General features: G+C 36.8%; 1 protein-coding gene across 4 annotated transcripts in view; it reads left to right on the top strand.

The window, feature by feature from the left end:
- Positions 1–23612, top strand: part of Xrn1 (5'-3' exoribonuclease 1) — a 97122-nt gene that overhangs the window by 23366 nt on the left and 50144 nt on the right. For all 4 annotated transcript variants that reach the window (XM_060385500.1, XM_060385498.1, XM_060385499.1 and 1 more), the window contains exons 14-21: positions 1551–1707; positions 4473–4592; positions 8257–8426; positions 10302–10422; positions 10723–10821; positions 13878–13981; positions 20457–20588; positions 21821–21983. In XM_060385500.1, coding sequence (XP_060241483.1) covers positions 1551–1707; positions 4473–4592; positions 8257–8426; positions 10302–10422; positions 10723–10821; positions 13878–13981; positions 20457–20588; positions 21821–21983 — 1066 coding nt within the window. The remainder of the gene's footprint in view (positions 1–1550; positions 1708–4472; positions 4593–8256; positions 8427–10301; positions 10423–10722; positions 10822–13877; positions 13982–20456; positions 20589–21820; positions 21984–23612) is intronic.

The following is a 23612-nucleotide window of genomic DNA, read 5'->3' as shown; positions in this document are numbered from 1 at the left end:
ATCACCACAAGTTCAAGGTCAGCTATACTGCAGAGCAAGACCTTACCTTCAAAAACACAAAAAAAAGAAAAAGGAAGGAAGCAAAACATAAACCCAAATCACAATGCATACAGTAAAGACTATTATAATTACAGCTTCTTCGTTTGTCTTCAAAGTACTTATGGTAGACTCCCTTTTAGAGCACCATCAAGAAGCTCAAAAAATGGAAAATAAGGTGGCGTAAGGTATTAATTCAATTATTAGCCAGCTCTGAAAAGAAATTCTTACAGAGTGTTACATTCTCAGGGCCTCTCAAGAGCAATCTAAATTTAAATATTCTTATTTCTTATTTTTAAAAAAAGCTAAGTGTCAGTTGTTGTTGTTGTTGTTTTTAAGTACCAAGCAGTAAAATCAGGTATTTCAAAAACATTTTCATATGCTTAAACAGTGTTTTCTACTTGCTACAGATGAAATTAAAACTCAGAAAACTTAAGTAATTGTCCCAAGATTGTGCAAAAGTCAGGTCAAGCCTATCTTCTTTGAATGACAGTATATTTTGTATTATTTCATATGCTGTTCTGGTGTCTAAACTTTCTTATCTGTTTGAGCTATGTGCCGTAAGTATGGAATGTGAAAGTCTCAGGCAGCCCAGTTGGCTAAGCAGGTAAAGGCACTTGCCACCAAGCCTGGCAACCTGACTTCAGTCCCTAGGGCCCACATGATAGAGAGAGCTGACTCCCACAGTTGTCTTCTGACTCCACAGTTGTGCACATAAATTCCCAAACCAAAAACTAATAAAATGTCATTTTAAAAGAATTTAGTCTTTCTCTCTTTTCCTTTCTCTCTCTATATCCTGAGTCTCTGTCTCTCTGTGCCCCGTGATTTAAACACCTAGAGCATATAGAAATGTTTTTAATTTTATGTTCAAAGCCTTATTAAATTTTGCCTATAGTTAAAGATGGAAAAATAGAATGAACCAAATGTGTGTGGTTGATTGGCTTAATCTTTATCACAACTACATTGATGTGTGCACTGACTGAAAGATGAGAGTGGACTGCTGATGGTTATATGAGTCCAGACTCACTGTTCTCTTTTCTTAGGAGCTGATTAGAGCTTTGATCTCAGTAGTCAGCTGGATACTGAGTGCCCAGCCTTTGCTTAGAGGACTCAGGTTCAAGTGACTAGACTGAGATCACCTGACTACCTCATTACTGTCCAGTGTATTGATTGGCAGATCCATGGTTCACATATGGGAATTAAAGGAAACATCTTGGTGCATGGTGGCACTGTGTAGACACAGTTAAGAAAGTTGTGATTTTTGAGGCCAATCCTGGCTACCTAGGTGAAACCCTGTCTATAAATCCCCATCTGTCAAAAAATATATATCAGAAAATATATTTACTATTACCATGTAAGCTAAACTTTACAGAAGTGATAATTTCTTATATTCAAGTGCTAGCACATGGATATGTATTTAATTATTCCTGTGTGTTGCTAAATAAATGTAGGAAAATGTTTAGTACTGACTGTTTTGCATAAAGTTTTCAGTTTAAACCTCATTTTTTCCACAGGTATTACCCCTATCATTATGCACCCTTTTTATCTGATATCCGCAATATCAGTACACTCAAAATCCATTTTGAACTAGGGAAACCCTTCAAGCCATTTGAGCAGCTTCTTGCTGTGCTTCCATCAGCTAGCAAAAATTTGCTTCCTGCATGCTACCAGGTAGGTTTTAGAATCGAATAATTTTTCTTAGTGTTTTTTTTTTTAAGGATTTATGTATCTTATGTGAATGGATGTTTTGCCTGCATGTATGTATATCTATGCATTACATGTATCCCTGGTGCCCTCAGAAGCCAAATGAGGACATTGGATTTCCTGGAACTGAGTTATGTACAGTTGTGAGCTGCCATGTGGGTACTGGGAAGATAGTGTTTTTAACCACTGAGTCACCTCTCCAATTGTATTTAATTCTTCATATAAACCTGGAAACATTGCTACCCAAATTAATTTAATAAACAAATTTTTATCTTACACAGTATTTATTTTCAGTTGTTGTTTATTTGTATTTTGAGACAGGGTTTCTCTGTAGCCTTGACTGTCCTGGAACTCACTCTGTAGAGCAGGCTGGCCTCATACTCACTCACAGAGATCCCCGTGCCTTTGCCTCCTGAGTGTGCTGGGATTAAAGGAGTGCGCCACCACCAACCTGTGCACTTTATTTTCAATTAAATGCAACATTTTTAGCAAATCATTAGCAAACAATTCCCTTACTTTTAATTGAATTTTTTTTTTTTTTTTTTTACTTTGGAACACAAAATATTTAATTTGGTTTGAAACAAAATAAAACTGTCAGAGTAGATAGTGGCTAGGTTTACTGAAGACGTTCTTTAGTTGGGGAGTTGGACACAGTTAAAGTCCTTACAGGGAAAGTGAATGAAGCAGATAAAACATTCCTTTTGTTAGGGGGACTTCAGAAACTTGGGTCCTAGCTGGTCTGTCACAAGTAAATGAATTCCTGCGGCCTGGGGTGTAGCTTAGTGGTAGAATGTGTGCTAAGCATGCACAGGTCCAGAGACAGCCTTCAGCACAAACAAGAAAAGTTCCTGGATAAAAAGTAAAACCAGAGCCATTCTAGAAAACAGTGTAGATGACACTAGGTAATGGTCATTACACAAAGACAATTAATTACAGGTTTGTGTAAGAATGAGCAAGATCAAAACCAAGGCAAACACTTCAGCAGTATGAGTAAACAAGTAATTCATAATTAACATGTACTTCCTTACACTTCCAAGTGAAATGTTTTGCTTGGTTGGTTGGTTGGCTTTTTTTTTTTTTTTTTTTTTTTTGATGCAAACTCTACAAACTTTTCAGTACCTATTTTTGTCATTTCAACACTTTAAGTACATCTTTATTTCTGCTTGAAGAAATTAACCTAAAACAGGTAAAATCAGATGCCATCTCTTTCTGCATATTTAAAGGATAATTCCTGTTAAGTCCTGTTACAGTGAGGACAATTCTAATGAGTTATTATCTTAAGCCAGTATTACCTCAGGATTTATTTATATTTCTAAGCATTACATTTATCAAATTGCAGGATTTCCCTCTTATTAACATATTTCATACCAAGACAGGGTCTCCAAAGTCACGCTAAGCACACTGAGCAGATTATAAACGTAATCACCGTTTGCTTTTTCCAGCATCTGTATCGGTACCTCTAATTCTGTACCTGGCTCGCACACACACAGCCTTTGCTCCTTTAACATCGTTATATCCACGCCTGCCTCTCTCCCTGTGCCCTGCCCTTTACCTGATCCTGGCCCCAGACTCCCTTTCTTAAGTATCTTCGATGTCTTTTGTTTTTTCCTTCAGCTACACTAGGCTTTGATAGTTTACCCCTGTTAGCCAATAAGTATGTTATAATCACATTTGTTTAATGTTCATGCAATAGCAATTAAATTTTAGGTTATCACTTTTAGGGATATGCTACTTTGTTTTTAATTTTATTATCTTCCTTTTTTATTTCCTAATGCTTTTTTGCATAACACACTGATATGCTTTTTTTGTGTACCTCTTATAAAAACATAATAAAAATCTATTATCAGACTCCTATTAATGTTATTGTGGGTCTTGAATTTTACTTTTTTCCTTTTTAGATGATCTTTGATGCCAATAGCCATTTTACTAGAATCAGTTGATTAAGGGATGGGAGTAAATTATTTAAGGTTGAAGGGAGAACTGTTAGGAAGTATGTGAAAGGAACTGAACTGAACTTGGAAATAAGAAAATAGAATTTAGGTAGTAGATCTTAGAGAATGAAAAGACAATAGAAAAATTAAAATGGGGCTGGCAAGAATCTTAGCAAGTAAAGCTAGGCACTGCCATTCCTGGTAACTTCAATCCCCAGTGTCCACATAGTGCAAGGAGAGAACTGACTCTCATAAGTTGTCCTCCGTAGACACACATGAACATGTGCATCCTTACACATGGGCACACACATACAAATTCATAAAGAGAGCCTAAGGAGAAATGAATTAAAACTACTAGTAGTTAGAGTGTGGTGGTACGTACCTCTAAGTTCATTCTTGAGGTTGAGGCAGGAGGATCTTAAATTCAAGGCCAACCTGGCCTACTTAGATTTGTCTTAACACGGTTGAGCAAGAGAGAGAAGTAACTCACAGTAAAGGTAATTTTGCTACATGACTAGGTTGAACAGGAAAGAACTGAGTAACAATACAGTTGAAATGCTTACAGTTTGCTGAACAGGCTGTCATGGGCTTGTAATCCTAACACTGGAGCCTGAGACTAGGCAGGTCTTAACTTCAAGACCAGGGAGGTGCTGTCTCAGAAAGAAAAATGTAGTTGGGAACTATACTCTGCTAAATACATTGTTGCCACCTAGGAGGGTAAGGAAATGTCCTAGTATATTAATGAAAAATTGTATTAATATTGTCTTTTATATCTCAGATTTCCCATTTATATTTTCACAGCACTTGATGACCAGCGAAGACTCGCCAATTATAGAATATTATCCACCTGATTTTAAAACTGATCTAAATGGGAAACAACAGGAATGGGAAGCTGTGGTATTAATACCCTTCATTGATGAGGTCAGTATATGAAATAGTTACATATAAACACCATCTTTTTATTTGGGAGGGCAAAGATAATACTAGGTTTTATTCTTCAGACACCATCCTCCTTGTTTTTGGAGCCTGCTTCTTAAAAACCTTCCTGTCTCCATCTCCTGAGCACATTAAGAGTGCAAGTGTGCACATGACCACCATGCCCAGCCTTTTACATGGGCAAGCTAGGAATCAAACTGAGGTCTTGATGGTTTTCTTTTTGCTTTTCCAACTAAGGTATCTCTCTGCTCCTGTCATTTGTTATTGTGATGATGGTCATTCTAATTGGTGTGAGATAGACTAAGAGTTCTTTTCATTTCTATTTCCTTGAAGGCTAAGAATGTTGAACTTTTTTTATATATTAGGTATCTCTTTTTCCTTTTGAGAACTGTTTGTGTAGTTTATTTGCCTACTACTCATTAAATGATTTTCTCTCTTTAATTGAGATTCACTATAGATTCTAGATATTAATCCCCTATCAGATGTATAGATAGCAAAGATTCTCTTCTATTTTATAGGCTGTCTCTTCATTTTGCAGATTGTTTTGTTTTACTGTTAAAAACTTCTTAATTCCACTCAATCTTGGTTTTGAATTATTAGGATTATATCCTCCATTTCTGGGGTCCATTCAGAAAGTCCTATTAGTAGAAAGTCCCAAATAGTAGTAGCCATCTACTATTTGGTGATAGGTTTTATTGTTTCATTTCTAAAGCCTTGAGGTATATTATTTGATTCTTTATTTGAATTCACTGATTTTTTTTTCTTTAAGCACTCATACTTGTTCATTTTATAACTCTTAGCTGTAGTATGCTATGCTTTCATTTTCAATAGATTCCAGAAACTTTTACATTTCCTTCATGATTTCTTAAATCACCCCCTTTATGCAACTGTGTATTATTCAGTTTTCATGTATTTTGTGGTTTTCATAGTTTCTCTCTGCTATTGAGGTCTGTTATTATTCCACTATGATCTGATAAGATACAAGGAATTCTTTTGATTCACTTTTTTATAGTTTTTTGAGACAGTCTCATAATCCAGGCTTGTCTTGATTTGCTGTGTAGTTCAGAATGACCTTAAACTGACCTACTAGCCTTTGCCTCCCAAATGCTGTATTTGCTGGGGTGTACCACATACCTTGATTCGTTTGTATATGTGAAGACATAATTTGTGTCCTAGAATGTGGTCTGTTTTAGACACGGTTACATGGGCTCCTGAGAAGAATATATATTTGATATTTTTTGTAGATAGGTACCTCATAAATCTATTTGGTCTGTGATATAAGTTTAACTCTGAAGTTTTTCTATTAATTTTTGTGTGAATGAGAGTGCAATATGAAAGTAATCTGTATTAAAATTCTCTGGAGTAAGAGAATTTATAGAATAGAATTTATTCATATATATATTTATATACATACACATACTTATGTATGAAGACTTATAAAATGAGTGAATGAGTATATATAAAGGAGATATATAACATTTTTATATTTTATGAAAGATTTTTATATATGTAGATGCACATATACATATGTGAGGATATGTATGTATAAATGTATATACTAGGATTTATTGGAATGGCTTAACAGGCTACAGTCCAGCTAATCCAACAGTGACTGGTTGTGAAACGAAAAGTCTAAGAATCCAGTAGTTGCTTAGTCCCACAAGGCAGGTTGTCTCAGTTGGTCTTCTGTATATGCTAGAATCCCGAAGAAATAGGCTCCAGTGCCACTGAAGGAATGGTTGAGCTACCAAGGTGTGGACATGCAGGCAGAGGGCAAAAGCTTTCTTCTTTCCTGTCCTTATTTAGGCTTCCAGCAGAAGGTGTGGCCCAGATTAAAGTGTGTCTTCCCTTCTCAAGATCCAGATCAAAGATGTGTGTCTTCCTACCTCAAAGGTCTGGTCTAGAAGTGGATTTACCCAAGCAAAGATAATCTCTCACAGGTGTGCCCTGCATTCCTAGACTGTGGTTCATTCCAGATGTAATCAAGTTGACAACCAAAAATAGCCATCATAGTGATTTTATTAAGACCTATGAGATTTCTTATGCCTATTGGTATTTATAAAATTGAGAGCTGCAACATTTAGCGCATGTGTCTCAATCATTATATCATCTGTCATCTTTATTGGTCTTTTTATCTTTTCTAGGTAATTTTTGTTTGAAGTCTACTCTTTCAAATATGAGATTATCTGCATCAGCTTTTTTTTTTTTTCTATTCACTTGATAGATTGACTTGCAGGCCTTCTGATCTCAGTATGTGGATGCCTTTGCCATTGAGATGTTTCTTGGAGACAATAAACAGTTGGCTCCTGTTTTTCAGTCCGGTCAGCGATAGTCTGCATCTTTTTCTTTTTCTTCTTCTTCTTTTTTTTTTTTTGTTTGTTTGTTTTGTGCTTTGAGGGCATTGACATTTAAGATTATTATTGAAAGAGGGTTGATATTTTTGTTGTTGGTGGTAGTGGTGGGGATTTTTTGTTTGTTTAATCTAGTTCAAGTTGGTTGGATCAGGTTTTGTTCTCCTTTTTTTTTTTCTTCTCCATTAATGTTAGAGTTTTGCTGGTTTTCTGTGTTGTATCATGGATTCTTTCCTACTTTTTTTTCATCTGATCCTCACACATGTGCCATGGCATATATGCATTCATATACATGAATGGGATAGAGAGATGGCTTAGCAGTTAAGAGCTCTGAAGCTATTCCAAGAAACTTGAGTTTAGTTCAAGCACCATATGACTGCTCATAACCGTCTGTAACTCCAGTCATGAGATACAATGCCCTCCTCTGGCCCCTGCCAGCAATAGGCACATACATGATGAACAAATTTATATGCAAGCAGAACACTGATTCACATAAACTAAGTAAACTGAAAATAAACAGTGACACAGAGAGTGATAGAGGAAAACACACTCGATGTTAACCTCTCACACAGGCAAGTGTACCTGTGTGTGCACCAATCAATAAAGCAGTGAATAAATAAAAATTAAATGCCCCTTATATTTAGATGTTCATCTCTTTCTCTAGAAATGGAAAATACTCTGGGATAATTTCATTGAACAGATGGTCTGTGCCTTTAGTTTTTATGTCAGTTTCTTTTATTTCATGAATTCTTAGTTTTGCCTCTTCACAGCCATTTGCCAGCTGCACATACGTCTTTTCAGTTCATGACCTGTCTTTTGAGTTCTCTCTTTCTGTCTTTGGATAGAGTCCACTTTCTCTTCTAAGTCAGCTTCTAGTTTGCCTTCTTGCCTTGGTAGTTTCTGCTCTCTGGACCCTTTTGCTTTGTTTTTTATGTTTTGAGACAGGCTGGTGCATAACTTGATATGTGCCTACTGAACTCTCATTTTGATTTAATCTCATTTTCTGTGTATGTTCTATGTGTGTGCACATGTGTGTACACTCGTTCATGACATGCTGCACAGGTACAGGACAGGGGACAACCTGTGAGAATTGATTTCCTCCCTCCATCATACGTGTCCACAGGATGGAATTTAGGTCATGAGACAGGCAACAACTGCCCTTACCTACTGAGCCAACATCATCCCAAGATTTTATTTTTTTCGAAGCCTGGTGGTATACAGAGGCGAAAACACCTTTCTGTATGCTGAGATTATGGGAGTCTTTTTTAATTTCAATCTTTAACTATTGTTTACATCAGAAGCGATTATTGGAAGCCATGGAGACATGTAACCACTCCCTCAAAAAGGAAGAGAGGAAAAGAAACCAACACAGTGAATGCCTAATGTGCTGGTATGATAAAGACACCGAGTTCACCTACTCCTCTCCATGGCCAGAAAAGTTCCCTGCCATAGAACGATGTTGTACAAGGTAATGTTATTTGGTAATGTTTCTCAACAATAAAGGAATTCTCATACACACATACACACACACAAAGGCTTTGAATATCTGTGAGAATTAATATTTTGTGACAGTAATCAATTAACTATCAACTATTAAATATCAATTATTTAATAAGCTGGGTATAGTAGTTCAAGTCTGTAGCCCCAGCAACTTAGGAGGCCAAGGTGGAAGGGTCTTGGTTGAGCTCATGAGTTCAAGACCAGCAACATAACAAGTCGCAGTCTCAAAATGAAATTAATAATTAATGAGCAACACCCAGCTTGCTGAGCATCTGTCTGCATTGATCATATCATTCTCCACGTGAAGCAGGTGCTTATTCCCTTTCCTTCTACTACAGTTTTGTATTTTTTGTTTTTCTAGTATATTTCTGTACTTTATTTCCTGACAATTTCTGTTTTAAATTTTTGTGTATTTTGTTTTCATTATCCATGTCTCTATTCCCAGCAGTAAACTATAGCTTGGCCTCTTATAGCCATCAGCTGCCCAGCCAGAGATAAAACATAAAGAACCCCTATTTTGACCTTAAGTCTGCTTTTTCGGTCTCTTTTCATTAAAATGCCATCCCCATTGGCATTCTCTCTTTTCTTACTTCCCTGAAAATAATGTATGTATATGACAACTGAGTGAACAGTTTTCAGTTGTAGTATTTCTTTTTGTAAACATACAAAGAAAAAATACTGTGGAATGTTAATCTTTTAGAATATAAATAAAGATTGTTATTATGCTTTATGTTTCCCTTTGTGTTTGTATATGAGTATAGGCCAGAGGTTGATGCCTCTCTTTCTCAATCATTCTGTACCTTATTTTCTTGAGAGGTTCTCTCACTGAACCTGGAACTTAGCAATTTGGCTAGACTGGCTAAGCAACAAGTATTGGATCCTCCTGTCTCCAGCTCCCCAGCACAGGGATTACAGAGACATGCTGCCACACCTGCCTTTTCAGTTGGATACTGGGGATTGAACTCAGGTCCTCAAGCTTGGGAGGCAAGCACTTTACTGCTTGAGCCATCTCCTTACTCCTTAATTTTTTAAAATAAATTATATGTAACTTGTTTTAGATTGGTGGGATTAAAAATCTTTACTTAGTAATCTACAGGCCTAGTTGTATCTAGACCAAAAACAACAGAGAAGCTATTTTGCTCTGTGTTTTTTGTTTGGTTCGTTGCTTACTTGCTTCACTTAAGGTTTTTTGTTGTTTTTTGTTTTGTTTCTTTTAGAATTTTTGCGGAGAGTGGGGGTTGTTTACATTTGTTTGTATCTGTGTGTGTGAACATATATGAGTGTATATGAACTAAGAGTATATGGAGATCAAAGAACAACTTTTGGGAATCAGGTTTCTCTTTTTTTACGTGGGCCCTAGGGTTTAAACTCAAGATGTCAAGCTTAGCAGCAAGTACATTTACCTACCTCATTAGCTCATGATTTATTTGTTTTTTTAATTGATTTTATTTGTTTATTTATTTTTCCTGTGAGACAGGATTTCATTCTATAGCCCAGAATAACTTTGAACTCAGAGCTAGTCCTCCTGCCTCAGTCTCCCAGGTTTGGAGATTATAGGTATGAACCACTATGCTTGAATTTTCTTTAAAGAAATAATTTTCTTTGACTGCATGTGTGTGTGTGTGTGTGTGTGTGTGTGTGTGTGTGTGTGTGTTTAGGCTGGCCCTTGAGCTTGTATCCCCTGCCTCTCCTCACAGCTGAGATTTCAAACAGGTGCCAGCATGCACACACCTCTTGTTATTAAAGCAGCAGTGACTCTTGTGAAATAGTCAAGAGAAAGTTGAAAGCTATAACTTCTTGTAATGTTTGCATTTTAAATTAACTACTTTAATTTATTTTCTAGGTATAAAATAATATCATTAGATGCTTGGCGCGTAGACATAAACAAGAACAAAATAACCAGGGTTGACCAGAAGGCATTATATTTCTGTGGATTCCCTACTTTGAAACACATCAAGCATAAAGTCAGTGGCTATTTAATTCAGATTTATTTTCCCTTTACTAAAAGCACGGGGGTTGGGGGGAGCCTCCCATTTTCTAAGGAGAAGGGGAGGGAACAGAGATGAGAAGGTGGGACTGGGAGGAGTGGAGGGAGGACCCTGCAATAGGGATTTAAAGTGAATGAATAAATTGGTTTTTTTAAAAAGCCAACCCCCCCCAAATTATAAACTAATACATCTATTTTATTAAAAGTTAGTCTAAATAAAAATAAAAAAGTGAAGTGATTTTAAAGAATTAAAAATAAATTTTCTGAATTCTTTTAGTTTTTTTTGAAGAAAAGTGGTGTCCAAGTATTCCAGCAGAGTAGTCGTGGTGAGAACATGATGTTGGAAATCTCAGTGAATTCAGACTCAGATGAACTTGTAAGTACTTTGTTTGTTTGTGTGCTTATTTATTTATTTGTCAATTTATAGGATATTTGCCGTGCATAAAACTGCTGATCCCACCAGGTGCAATGGTGGAGGCCTGTAATCCCAACAGCTGGGGAGGCAGAGGCAGACAGATCTCTCTGAGTTCAAGGCCAGCCTGATCTACAAAGCAAGTCTAGGACAGCTAGGGCTGTTAACACAGAGAAACACTGTCTGGAATGAAAAAGAAAAAATAAAAACTGCTTATCCCTGCCAAGGTGTTTATGTGCTATAACTGAGATTCAGCTTTAAAGACAGAAACACGAGTTAGACATCACAAAGAGCCTTTATAACTAGCTTCATGAACAAGATTTGAAGAGAAATTGAACTGTGCTGCCTAGTGATTAGAGACACATATATAGATGAGCAGAGGCTTGAGCTGGAACAGTTGTGATCTATTTGAAAATGAGTAGATAAAATTGGCTGAAGTAGAGGGCTTGTGTTGAGAGATAGTGGCAGATCAGGTGAAAGAGAAACCAAGGCAGATTATGGAGGATCTTGAATACCAGGCTAAGAAATTTAGATTTTCCCTCTTATGACTGTTATTTTGAAATTGATATCTTTATAAAGATTAATCTGGTAGCAATACTCTAGAGTAAATTGAAAAAAGATTAACAAGTAAAGCTGCAAGTTCAGAGTTTGTAAGTGAAGTAACAACAGACCTAGAAGGAAATAGTAACTGACAGAGCTGTCCAGGCAATGAGCTAGAAAGTACAATAGTTTGTTAAACAAGAAAAGTAAAATAAGAAAGTTGTTGGTTTAGGAGATTAATCATAATGAAATCTTAAGGTGATGACTAAGATGTTTAACTAGAGCTTTCCTGGTAACCTTTCTTAACTAGTGTTTCAGAAAGATGGAAGCACTAGTACCCTCAATTGTTCATAGTAAATAACAGCTTGTATTCTAGATAATCAATCTCCTGTGCACTTAGAATGACACTAGCAGTACGTCATCTTGGAAAAACAGAAAGTAGCCCAGTTATTACTTTATGTACTGTGGTTCAAATGAAAAAAAATCAGTTTAAAAAGCTGCTGATGTACAGTTAAATCCCTCAAGCTAGAAGTTGAACACAGATATTGTTAGTATAAGTTTCCAGTAGAGAACTGATGACTGAGGCCTCGAGATTACAAAGTTAGGCCGAATGTTCATGACCTCAACATTTTAAAAATTTCCCACAATTAGGGCTAAAGAGACAGCTTGAATTGTCACTCTTGTAGAAGACCTGGATTTTGTTTGCAGCACCCACAATGACCTATAAGTCCAGTTCCAGGATATCTAATGGCATCTTCTGGCTTCTGTGGGCACCAGGCACACTTGTGATGTACATCTTATATACATTAAAGTGACATTGAGGACACAGAAGTAAAAATAGTATCACAAAGACTTAGAGCAAAAGCTTTATGTTGCATAGCTTTGAAGGAAAGTAAAAACTGAAACAGTGTATGAATTTCAATCTAGTCCATTGGTGAAGGGAGAAATTCAATTCTTTAAGACAAGGCGATGGGAAGAGTAGGTGGGTAGGCGATAAAGGAGGCAGGCATTAAGTCCTTTATCAAGAAAGATGTAATTAGGGCTGGGGAGAGGTGGCCCAGGAGTTAAGAGCACTTGATGTTCTTGTTGAGGATTAGAGTTCTGTTCCCAGCACCCATTTCAGGCCGCCAGAACTCCAGCTCCACAGATCTGGCACCTACTTTTGGCCACCATGAACACGTCACACTTAGACATTTGTACACATAAAATAAAAAGATTTTTTTTTTTTAATCTCAATACTCGCAGAGGCAGAGGTAGATGGATCCCTGTGAGTCTGAGGCAGCCTGATCTACATAGTGCCAGGCCAGCCAAAGCTACACATCAAAACTGTATCTAAAAAAAAAAAAAATTTTAAAGTTTACTTTTATTACTATACAGAGAGATGAAAGCAGAACTGTAACTAGAGAAGATCATCCAGAAAAATCTCTATAGAAAAAGTAGAGCTCTTAGGAAGTCTTTTGGCTTTATAGTGGAAAAGGATACATGCAACAGCAAGACTACACATGACATAATGATGGATTTCACCTAGCACTTCAGAAAGAATTAATGTAGGAAAGAAAGATGCTTTTTTTTTTTTTTTTTTTTTTTTCAAAATTTAACTGAAAGCAGGAGCTGAGATAAAAAATTAATTTAGGCAAAGGAAAGAATAATTGAGGGAGCCTAGTTTTAATGTTGAAAGTCGCTTTCTTTAATGGCATTGTTGCTCTATAGCTTTAGATGTTCACTTTAAGGAAAGTCTTATTAGCAATAGAATATGAAATAGTCATTTCTTATTGCCCATTTTACATTTCTGTTTTGTGACAGTATCTACTGTATCCCAGACTGGCCTCAAATTCCCCTAAATAAGTGAGGATGATCCTTGCCTCTGTTTCCCAAGTTCTAGGATGAAAGGTGTACTGTACTGCACTGTTATGTGGTGGGAACTGAACTCAGGTCTGTGCACACTAGGAAAGCCATCCCCCAGCTGAGCTGGGAGTGCAGCTGTTACTAGCCTGCCTGCCTAGGATGTACAGAGCCCTGGGTTAGATTCCCACCACTGTGTTAGGCTGGACCTGGGTAAACGGGCACGTCTACAGTGCCAACACGTGATAGATGGAAACAGGAAGACCAGGAAAGTCGAAGTAATCCTCGGCTCTATAGCAGGTTCCAGGCCAGCATAGGCCACAGGAGACCTTTTTTGTCTCAAGGAAACAGCAAACAAAAAATTAAATATAATTTTAAAGATAAATAAAATTTGTGTTTAGACTTCAGTTTCTACTACAAAGTTGTTCTCTAATCTATGTGTGTAAGTAGATAATAGCTTCTTTTTAAACCTGGAAGTTTTACTTAAGATAATACTTTATGCAGAATATTTTATAATATTTCACAGTAACAGAAGTTTTACATATATTTAAACCTCAATGGAACTGGAAAATTTTGCCTCTGAAAAGTTTTGTCGTGGACCTAAACTAAGAATGAACTTTTCTGTTTTTGCTTTTCAGAGTCTAGAAAACATAGCGTCATTGGTGCTTGGAAAGTCGGTCTTTGTTAACTGGCCTCATCTTGAAGAAGCTAGGGTTGTGGCAGTATCAGATGGCGAAACTAAGTAAGATACAATTTATGGTTTCTTTGACATATTTTCTTTGTTTTTGATAACTTTCATTTACTTCAAGTGATATTATTGTAAGAACATTTATACTCTGGTGCAGACTATTCCCACACCACTTGAAGGTCAGCACTATTGACAGTTTATTATGTACTCCTTTGTGATATTTTAAATACAGTACAATGTGCTAGGTTATTTTGTTCTTAATATGTTGGAAGTTTTATGACCTAATTATTTTCTGAGTGTTAGCCACTGTATTATTTTAGCAAATATATTTTCCTTTTGGATAAGAATTAATAACTGCTGAAGGCCAGCTTTGATATGTCAGGTACTGAAGAGGAATGTGTGTGGAGTCAGCAATTAATCCCTCAGCAGACTTTCTCTGAGGAAGCGAAGCTTAATTCCCTGGGGCCGGTGAAAAGGATGAGGGAAGAAAACCTAATTCTCAGGGGCCCCCGGCAAAAAACTCTCAGGCTAACAAAAAGGGAAAAGCATGCATACATACCGTATACATAAACTGTATATTACATGTTACACATTACACACACATTTGGTGGATGTAGCAAAACTCCAACAACTTTATATATCCTACAGTTTATATATCCCAGCAAAATCTTTCAAGCAGTATAAAAGTTACAATGTTGTTACATTCTATTTTTCTTCAAGTGAATGATTACAATGAGATACGATGTTTTACTATTATAAATGAAAAAACAAATTATTCCTAAAAACCCACATACATTTGTATCTAAGCAGATACACAGATTAACAAAGTGTAAGCAAACAAGATATTTTTCTCAGCCAGTTCCTCTTACTGGTAGGCTGCAATTTGCAGTTTCAAGGAAAGCATCAGTCATTTCATTATTTATCTTAAAAAAATAATCTTATGCCAGCTATGGTGGCACATGCCTTTAATCCCATCACTCGGGAGGCAGAGGCATGAGAATCTCTGTGAGTTCGAGAGTTCGAGGCCAGCCTGGTCTACAAAGCAAGTCTAGAGCTGTTAACACAGAGAAACCCTGTCTCAAAAAATAATAATAATAATTTTAAAAAAAAAATCTTAAAAGTATCTTTATTTATAAAAAACAATCAGTCATTTCTACTTTAAATTTTCAGGGTGCACAGTAACAGTTTTTTGTTAAACCATATCAGGAAGTCAAGGGGAAAACTGGGTACGAGAAATTAATCATCATCTCGATCACCAACCCAACTTTAGCAAGAGAGAAATGTTAGCCAGTGCTAGTTGGGCTAACTAATTGTTCCTGTTCCCTGACTCTAAAAATTCCTCGCTCAGTTATCAAGAATGTGCCTTTCTGAACTTTAAAATATTGTCCGAGATTTTCTACGTCAAAGCCACTAACAAAAACACTTGAACTAACTTTATTAGCAGTCTACATATCTAATGAGGGTAGCAAGCAAAGTGAAACTCAGTAACAGCCTTATGTCTTCAGGACACAAGTCCTCGGGGTGGGCCTCGGCAGGCTGCATTCCATGAGTTCTAAAGTTGTAGTTTTTCTTGCACCACCCCTGACAAATAACTTAGGTAGCCTTACCTTTTCCATAATTTTCCCAGATTTTATTTCAATAATACACTGATTTATTTAGTGTATGTATATGAATGTGATGTGTGAGTGTGGGCATACAGTGGAACTCAGGGGGAAACGTTCGCAAGTCTATTCTCTCTTTCTGCCATAGATTCTGGGTGTTGTCAGGCCTGTGCAGTAAGGTGCTTCTACCTACTAAAATCGGTAATACATTAATTTTTAAAATAAGTCAATGAGACAGAACCTTGCTGTGTGGCCTTGGCTTGGCTTGTCTGGAATACAGCATATTGGCTTGCCTTTTTTTTTTTAATTTATTCATTTTATGTATGTGTATGAGTGTTTTGCCTGCAGATATGTCTGTGTACCATGTGTATGACTGTTGCCTGTGGAGACCAGAGAGGGTATTGGATGGAGTTATAAATGGTTATTAGCTGTCATGTGAGTGCTGGAAATCAAACCTGGGTCCTCTGGAAGAGCAGCCAGTGCTCTTAAGCACTGAGCCATCTCTCAAGCGCCTCTTGTCTTTTATTTTTATTAATTTTTGCCACTTTATTTATTTTTGGTATAATTTTATTTTTATATTAATTATAGTTTATTTACTTTGTGTCCCAGCTGTAGCCCCCTCCCTCACTCCTTCCCAATCCCACCCTCCCTCCCTCATTGCCTCCTTGCCCCTCTCTAAGTCCACTTATAGGGGAGGTCCTCCTCCCCTTCCATCTGACCCTAAGCTTATCAAGTCTCACCAGGACTGCCTGCAGTGTCCTCCTCTGGCCTAGCTAGGCTGCTCCTCCTGCGGGGGGCTGGGGAGGTCAAGAAACTAGCCATAGAGTTCATGCCAGAGACAGTCCCTGTTCCCCTTACTAGGGAACCCATACATGGTCCCTGGTTGGAGAATCAGTCACAGACAAGCCCCTGTGCCCAGATATATTTGGTCCTCGTGGAGCTCCTGTTCTCTCCAGGTCTTACTAACTCGCTCTTCTTTCCTATGATTCCCTGAACTCTGCCCAAAGTTTGGTTATGAGTCTCAGCATCTGCTTTGTTATACTGCTATGTAGAGTCTTTCAGAGGCCCTCTATGGTAGGCTCCTATCCTGCTTCTCGTTTTCTCCTACTTCCAATGTCCCTCCTATTTGTCTTTCTAAGTAAGGATTGATCTTCTTAACCCTGGGGCCTCCTCCTTGTTTAGCTTCTTTAGGTATACAGATTTTAGTATGTTTATGATAATCTTTTCTAGATCCCACCATTTGCCTGCAAATTTCATGATTTCCTTGTTTTTAATTGCTGAGTAGTATTCCGTTGTGTAAATGTACCATAATTTCTGTATCCATTCCTCAACTGAGGGACATCTGAGTTGTTTCCAGGTTCTGGCTATTATAAATAAAGCTGCTACAAACATGGTTGTTGAACAAATGTCCTTGTTGTTTACTTGAGCATCTTTTGGATATATGCCTAGCAGTGGTATAGCTGGATCTTGAGAAAGCACTATTCCTAATTGTCTGAGAAAGTACCAGATTGATTTCCAAAGTGATTGTACAAGTTTACATTCCCACCATCAATGGAGGAGGGTTCCCTTTCTCCATATCCTCTCCAGCATGTGATGTCACTTGAGTTTTTGATCTTAGCCATTCTGGTGGGTGTAATGTGAAATCTCAGGGTTATTTTGATTTGCATCTCCCTGATGGCTAAGGACGTTGAGCATTTCTTTAAGTGTTTTTCTGCCATTCTACAATCCTCTACAGAGAGTTCTCTGTTTAGCTTCGTACCCTATTTTTTTTAATTGGATTACTTGATTTGTTGCTTTTTAACCTCTTGAGTTCTTTATATATACTGGATATTAGCCCTCTGTCAGATGTTAGGTTGGTGAAGATCCTTTCCCAGTCTATAGGCTGTCATTTTGTTTTGACGACAGTGTCTTTTGCTTTACAGAAGCTTTTCAGTTTCATGAGGTCCCATTTATTTATTGTTTATCTTAGAGCCTGTGCTGTTGGTGTTCTGTTCAGGAAGTTTTCTCCTGTACCAATGAGTTCTAGGCTGTTCCCCAATTTTTCTTCTAACCGATTTAATGTGTCTGACTTTATATTAAGGTCTTTGATCCACTTGGATTTTAGTTTTGTACAGGGTGATAAATATGGATCTATTTTCATTTTTCTGCCTATAGACATCCAGTTGGACCAGCACCATTTGTTGAAGATGCTGTCTTTTTTCCATTAAATGGTTTTGGCTTCTTTGTCAAAAATCAAGTATCCATAGTTGTGTGGGTTTATTTCTGGGTCTTCTATTTGGTTCCATTGATCCACTATTCTGTTTCTATGCCAATACCATGCAGTTTTTATTACTATTATTGCTCTGTAGTACAGCCTGAGATCAAGGATGGAGATACCTCCAGATGATCTGTTTTTGTACAGGATTGTTTTGGAAATTCTGGGTTTTTTTGTTTCTCCATATGAAGTTGAGAATTTTTCTTTCAAGGTTTGTAAAGAATTGTGTTGGTATTTTGATGGGAATTGCGTTGAATCTGTAGATTGCTTTTGGCAGAATAGCCATTTTCACTATGTTAATCCTACCAATCCATGAGCACAGGAGATCTGTCCATCATCTGATATCTTCTTCAATTTCTTTCTTCAGAGACAGGTCTTTCACTTGCTTGGTTAGAGTCACACCAAGGTATTTTTATGTTATTAGTGGCTATTGTGAAGGGTATTGTTTCCCTAATTTCTTTCTTGACCCCTTTGTCTACGAGAAGGCTTCTGATTTTTTTTTTTTTTAGTTGATTTTGTATCTAGCCACTTTGCTGAAGGTGTTTATCAGCTGAAGGAGTTCTCTGGTTGAACTTTTGGGGTTGCACATGTATATTATCATATCATCTGCGAATAGTGATACTTTGACTTCTTCCTTTCCAATTTGTATCCCCTTGATTTCCTTTAGTTGTCTTACTGCTCTAGCTAGAACTTTATTTAAATGTATACTCTTTTATTAGTGAGTAGATAGGCAAGTCTTTATTAGTCATTTTATACTTTTATTTCAAATAAACCTTGTCTTTTTTGCTTGCATGTAGCTAAAACTATGTTTTGTTCAGAGAAATTACGTATTGTATTTTCTAGTAATTAACTTCCAAAATAATATATTTTTGTTTATTTTCTTTATCTATAGGATTTGGATTTTTAGACCAGTCTTTTGTCCACTCTTCTTTTCCCTTAACCCTGCATACATCTCCTAGTTGTGTTCTTTCATAAATGTTATTGATAAAAACTTCACCACTATTTGAGTTTTTACTCTTGCTGTCATTATTTTTCTGTGAGAGAACTTGAGGATTCCTTTGGATCAGTAAAGTTTCATTCTCTCTTTTCAATGTATTCCAGGTTGCTAATATTTTCTTTTTTCGTTTTTCAAGACAGGGTTTCTCTATGTAGCCCTTGCTGTACTGTCACTCACTCTGTAAACCAGGCTGGCCTCAAACTCCTAGAGATCTGCCTGCCTCTGCATGCACCACCACCACCCAGCCTGGATTGCTAATACTTTCTTTCAAGTATTTTATGGTTTTACTATCTTTTACATTAAGTCACTGATCTATTTTAAATGACCTTTTGCACAATATATTTGCCTATGGATCATTCAGTTGATACATCATTGCTTTTTGTCAAAAGTTAGTTACAGCAGCTGGTTAGTTAAGAGCACTGACACTCTTGCAGAGAACCGGGGTTTGATTCCCAGTACCAATACAGCAGCTCATAGCCACCCCTAACTCCAGTTCCAGAGATACAAAACCTCTTCTGGCCTCTTCAGGCCCTAGGCGTGCACTCAAAGCACATATATACTTACAGGCTTTCACATTTTACACATATAAAATGAAATACATTTTTTAAAAAAATAAGGGAAAAAAGTTACAGCCTGAGAATCTGGATCAATGGTAGAGTACATCAGAGCCTTCAGCTGCTATGCACAAAGGCTGGTATAATAATAAAATTTTTTAGAGTAAGTCTATTTGTGTAGATGTTTTCCTACTTCTCTAGTGTATTCATATGGACTCTTTTTAATGACAATTCTTGATTACTGTAACTGTATACCAAGTCTTAACATCAAAGTAATTCATACGCACTTTCATCTTAAACCGTTTTCTTTTTAAGAAAGATTGTTCTTTATCTATTAATATTGAAGAAATTTTTATAGAAATTTTACTAAACCTAAAGGATGTAATTACTCATACCCATAGTCCCAGCACTTCTGAATATGAAGATCTCCAAAAATTCAAGACTATCCCAAGCTACTTAGAAATTCAAGGCTAGGATATACCTAGGATACAGAGTTAATAAAATGTAACTAATAATAAAAAAAATTAAATTAAAAAAAAAGAAAAGAAATTCAAGGCTAGCCTGTATTATGTAACTGCCCCTGTCTTGAAAGAGAGATGGAGAAAAGAAGAGGGAGGGAAGAAAAACCTTAAAAACAAAAAAAACCAAAAAAGTTGTATATCTAGAGTTGAATTGAGAAAGTTTGATACTTTTACTGATCCATGAATACAATATACCTCTTTGTTATTTAAATCCCTGATTTATTAATGTTTTATCTTTTCATTATACAGATGAAATATACATCTTGTTATGTTTATACCTTAATATTTCATCTTTTCTTGAGGTGAGAGAGTCTTGCTGTCTTGTATAGGCTGGTCTCAAATTCATGGGCTCTAGACATCCTTTTTCCTCAGCTCCTCAAGTTGCTGGGTATCCAGGGACCAACATGCCCAACAATGGAAATTTCCACATGTCTTTATTCTCTACTTTATATTGTACTCAAGAGAAGGTTTGGCTTTGGGGCTTTTGGTTTTGCGATTGTACCAGGCAAAATTTTTTTACTACGAACACTGACTCTGCAAAACCTCTACCCTACAGTACAAGTTTGGGCTTATATAATCTTTGCTTTGTTTTTATTCTTAAGATTTTACTTGGAAGAACCTCCAGGAACTCAGAAGGTTTATTTGGGAAAAACTGCTCCACCATCTAAAGTCATCCAACTTGCAGATAAAGAACAGTCGAACTGGACTAAAGAAATACAAGGAATTTCAGAACAGTGAGTGTCATGGAGAATTTGGTTGATGGCTAGAGAAATGGCTCAGAGTTTAAGAGCACTCACTGGCTTCTCTTAACAGAACTAAGACCCAGGCTTCATTATCAGCATCCACAGAGCAGCGGCTCACTTATTTCAGTCCCAGGGCATCAGTGCCTTCTTGTGGTCTCCATGGGCACCAGGCACACACATGGTACACAGACAAAACGTGAAGGCAAAACAGCCATCCACATTAAATAAATACATTCTTTTAAAATAATCTAGCGGAGCATGATGGCATACAACTTTAATTCCCACTCTTAGGAAGGTTAGGCAGAAAGATTATGAGACTGATCCAAATACATGCCTAGGAAATGCAGATAAAAATTGTGCATTGGGGTTGGGATGTCCCTTCGTGTGTTCAAGGCCCAAACTCAATCCCTAAAGCCATTAAAAAAAAAAAAATGGAGTGTTAAAAATTATGCAAATTTTAATTGAAAGCCAAAAAAATCAGTAAGGAAAGGGTAATTATTCATGAAAATTTTATATCACCTATAGGTGAAACAAATGAGCTTTTGCAATAAATAACATACTTACAATACTGCTCTGTTTTGTGAGTTCTATAGTACCTTTTTTACATTTTCTTTTAAATTTAAAATTTTTTTATTATTTTTTTTTAATGTAGCCTTCATTGAATGTGAAGTTCTGAAGTTTTTACTGACGAATTTCTCATTCAGTCACACAGACAGTAAGAAATGGCCCACAAACTAAAATTAATACTGTAGTGGCATAGCTCTCACCCTATGGGTTATAACCCCTTTGAGGGTCAAATAACCCTTTCACAGGGGTCAGCTAAGACCATTGGAAAGCACAGATATTTACATTATGACATAACAGTAGGAAAATTACATTAGGAAGTAGCAACAAAAATACTTTTTCTGTTTTGTTTTTAAAGATTTTGTTTATTTTATGTATATATTAAGCTACCACATGGTTGCTGGGAATTGAACTCAGGACCTTTGGAAGAACAAACAGTGCTCTTAACCACTGATCCATCTCTCTAGCCACCAAAAATACTTTTATGATTAGGATCACCACAACATGATGAACTGTATTAAAGGGCCACAGAATTAGGAGGGTTGAGAGCTGCTGTGTTTTATTTGCAGTGTTTTAGGTATTTGTGAGTAATTGATTTGATTGATGATTATGACCTGGAATACATACATACTTTTTTCTTTGTTTTATTCTTCCTTTAGATACCTAAGGAGAAAGGGAATAATAATAAATGAAACATCTGCTGTTGTGTATGCTCAGTTACTCACAGGTCGTAAATATCAAATCAATCAGAATGGTGAAGTGCGTCTAGAAAAACAATGGTCAAAACAAATTCTTCCTTTTGTTTATCAAACTATCGTTAAGGTAAGGTTCTCCAAGTCTCAATTCTCTCTTAATATACACTGTTACACATTGTGTGAAAGATCCTTTCAGCAAGATCTGGTGCACAGGCCTGTAATCCCAGCTGCTTGGAGGATAAAATAGGAAGCTTACAAGTTCAAGGCCTATATAAGCCAAACAGTGAGATCAAGACTAGCCTAGGTAGTTGGGAAACTTTGCAGAATGTGTCTCGGTTTTTTTAAAGTACTAGAAATACAGCTCAGTACAGTACTTGCCTAGCATTCATAAAATCCTAGGTGTTTGAAGACTCAGCAATGCAAAAAAGGAAAAGTCACAATAATTAATACTTACTTATGAGTAGAATAATAACTTAGCAATATACGATAAAGTTTTTTTAACATAATTCACAAAATACATTATTTGAGGGCTGTCCAGATGACTCAGCAGGTCAGAGTGCTTACAGCTAAGCTTGACCTGAGTTCTAGCTCATAAACAGCCAAGCATGATGACTGGAGTTCAGTCCGTGGAACCCTGTGGTGGAAGGAGAGAACCAGCTTTTACAAGTTCTCCTCTGACATAAACACATTCACTAAATATAATGGTTCTGCTCTGGTTTGCGGTTTTTAACTTTCTAATCTATATGAGGAGTATTCCATTCTTTCTCATCATAGTACAGGTAGGGAGCATGGTTTTGGCTTTGTGTCAGGCTTTTGTTGTTGTTTGGTTGGTTGATTAGTTGGTTGGGTTTTGCTATTTTCAGACAGGATCTCTCAATTATGTAGCTCTGGCTCTCCTGGAACTCTCTATATAGAACAGGCTGGCCATGAATTCAACAGAGATCCACCTGCCTCTCTGCCCCCTGAGTACTGGGGTTACAGGTGTGCATCACCATGCCTGGGCAATTTTGTAGTTGTTTTTAAGAACTTCCGTTCTAGAATAAATTTTCCAGCACACACCCCCTTCATTCTTAACATGCTGACATTCTTTTTTAAGCCTTCAAAAGTGCTGCCTGAGCCAGGTGTAGTGATGAGCTTCTGTAGAAGACTGTGTACTCGAGACCATCATGGGCAATATATTGAGATTCTTTCTTTTAAAATTTTTCTTTTTGCCAGAAATAAATGAATGAATATTAAAGGGTTCGCCTTGGTTTGCTTAATCTCCAATTCAAGATTTGGTGTTTCATAGCTTTAGTTACCTGTATTCAACCAATGTCTAAAAATATTACTTGGAAAGTGCTGGAATTAAGTACTTCATACAGCTTAAACTGGTCATTGTTCTGAGTACTGATAAGGAATCTTAGGCTGTCACTCAGCTAGGACTGATCTTCTCTGTCCAGTGCATCCCTGCTGTGTGGGCCACCTCCTTATTGAGTAGGACCAGCTCAGCTGTCACTGCATCATGGTGCATGGTACATTTATGTCACTAAATGACTCCAGAGAGCAAGGGTGGTGTTACTGGCAATTAGAATATGCTCCCTTTAAGAGAAAAGATGAACCTTTTCCTCATATGCTGAAGATGGTCCAAGTACAGAAAATAAGAACGAATATTCCATCCAGGAAATGGAAGGAAAGTGCTAGTTTTACTATTGTAACTGCACTTCAAGCTTGGAACATACACTTATACTTCATAACTTCTTAGTCATTCACCACATTT

Source organism: Meriones unguiculatus, chromosome 6 (genome assembly GCF_030254825.1).
Source record: "Meriones unguiculatus strain TT.TT164.6M chromosome 6, Bangor_MerUng_6.1, whole genome shotgun sequence".
NCBI lineage: Eukaryota > Metazoa > Chordata > Mammalia > Rodentia > Muridae > Meriones > Meriones unguiculatus.
The sequence above is the reverse complement of the archived record's forward strand: the minus strand, read 5'-3'. Positions and strand labels throughout refer to the sequence as shown.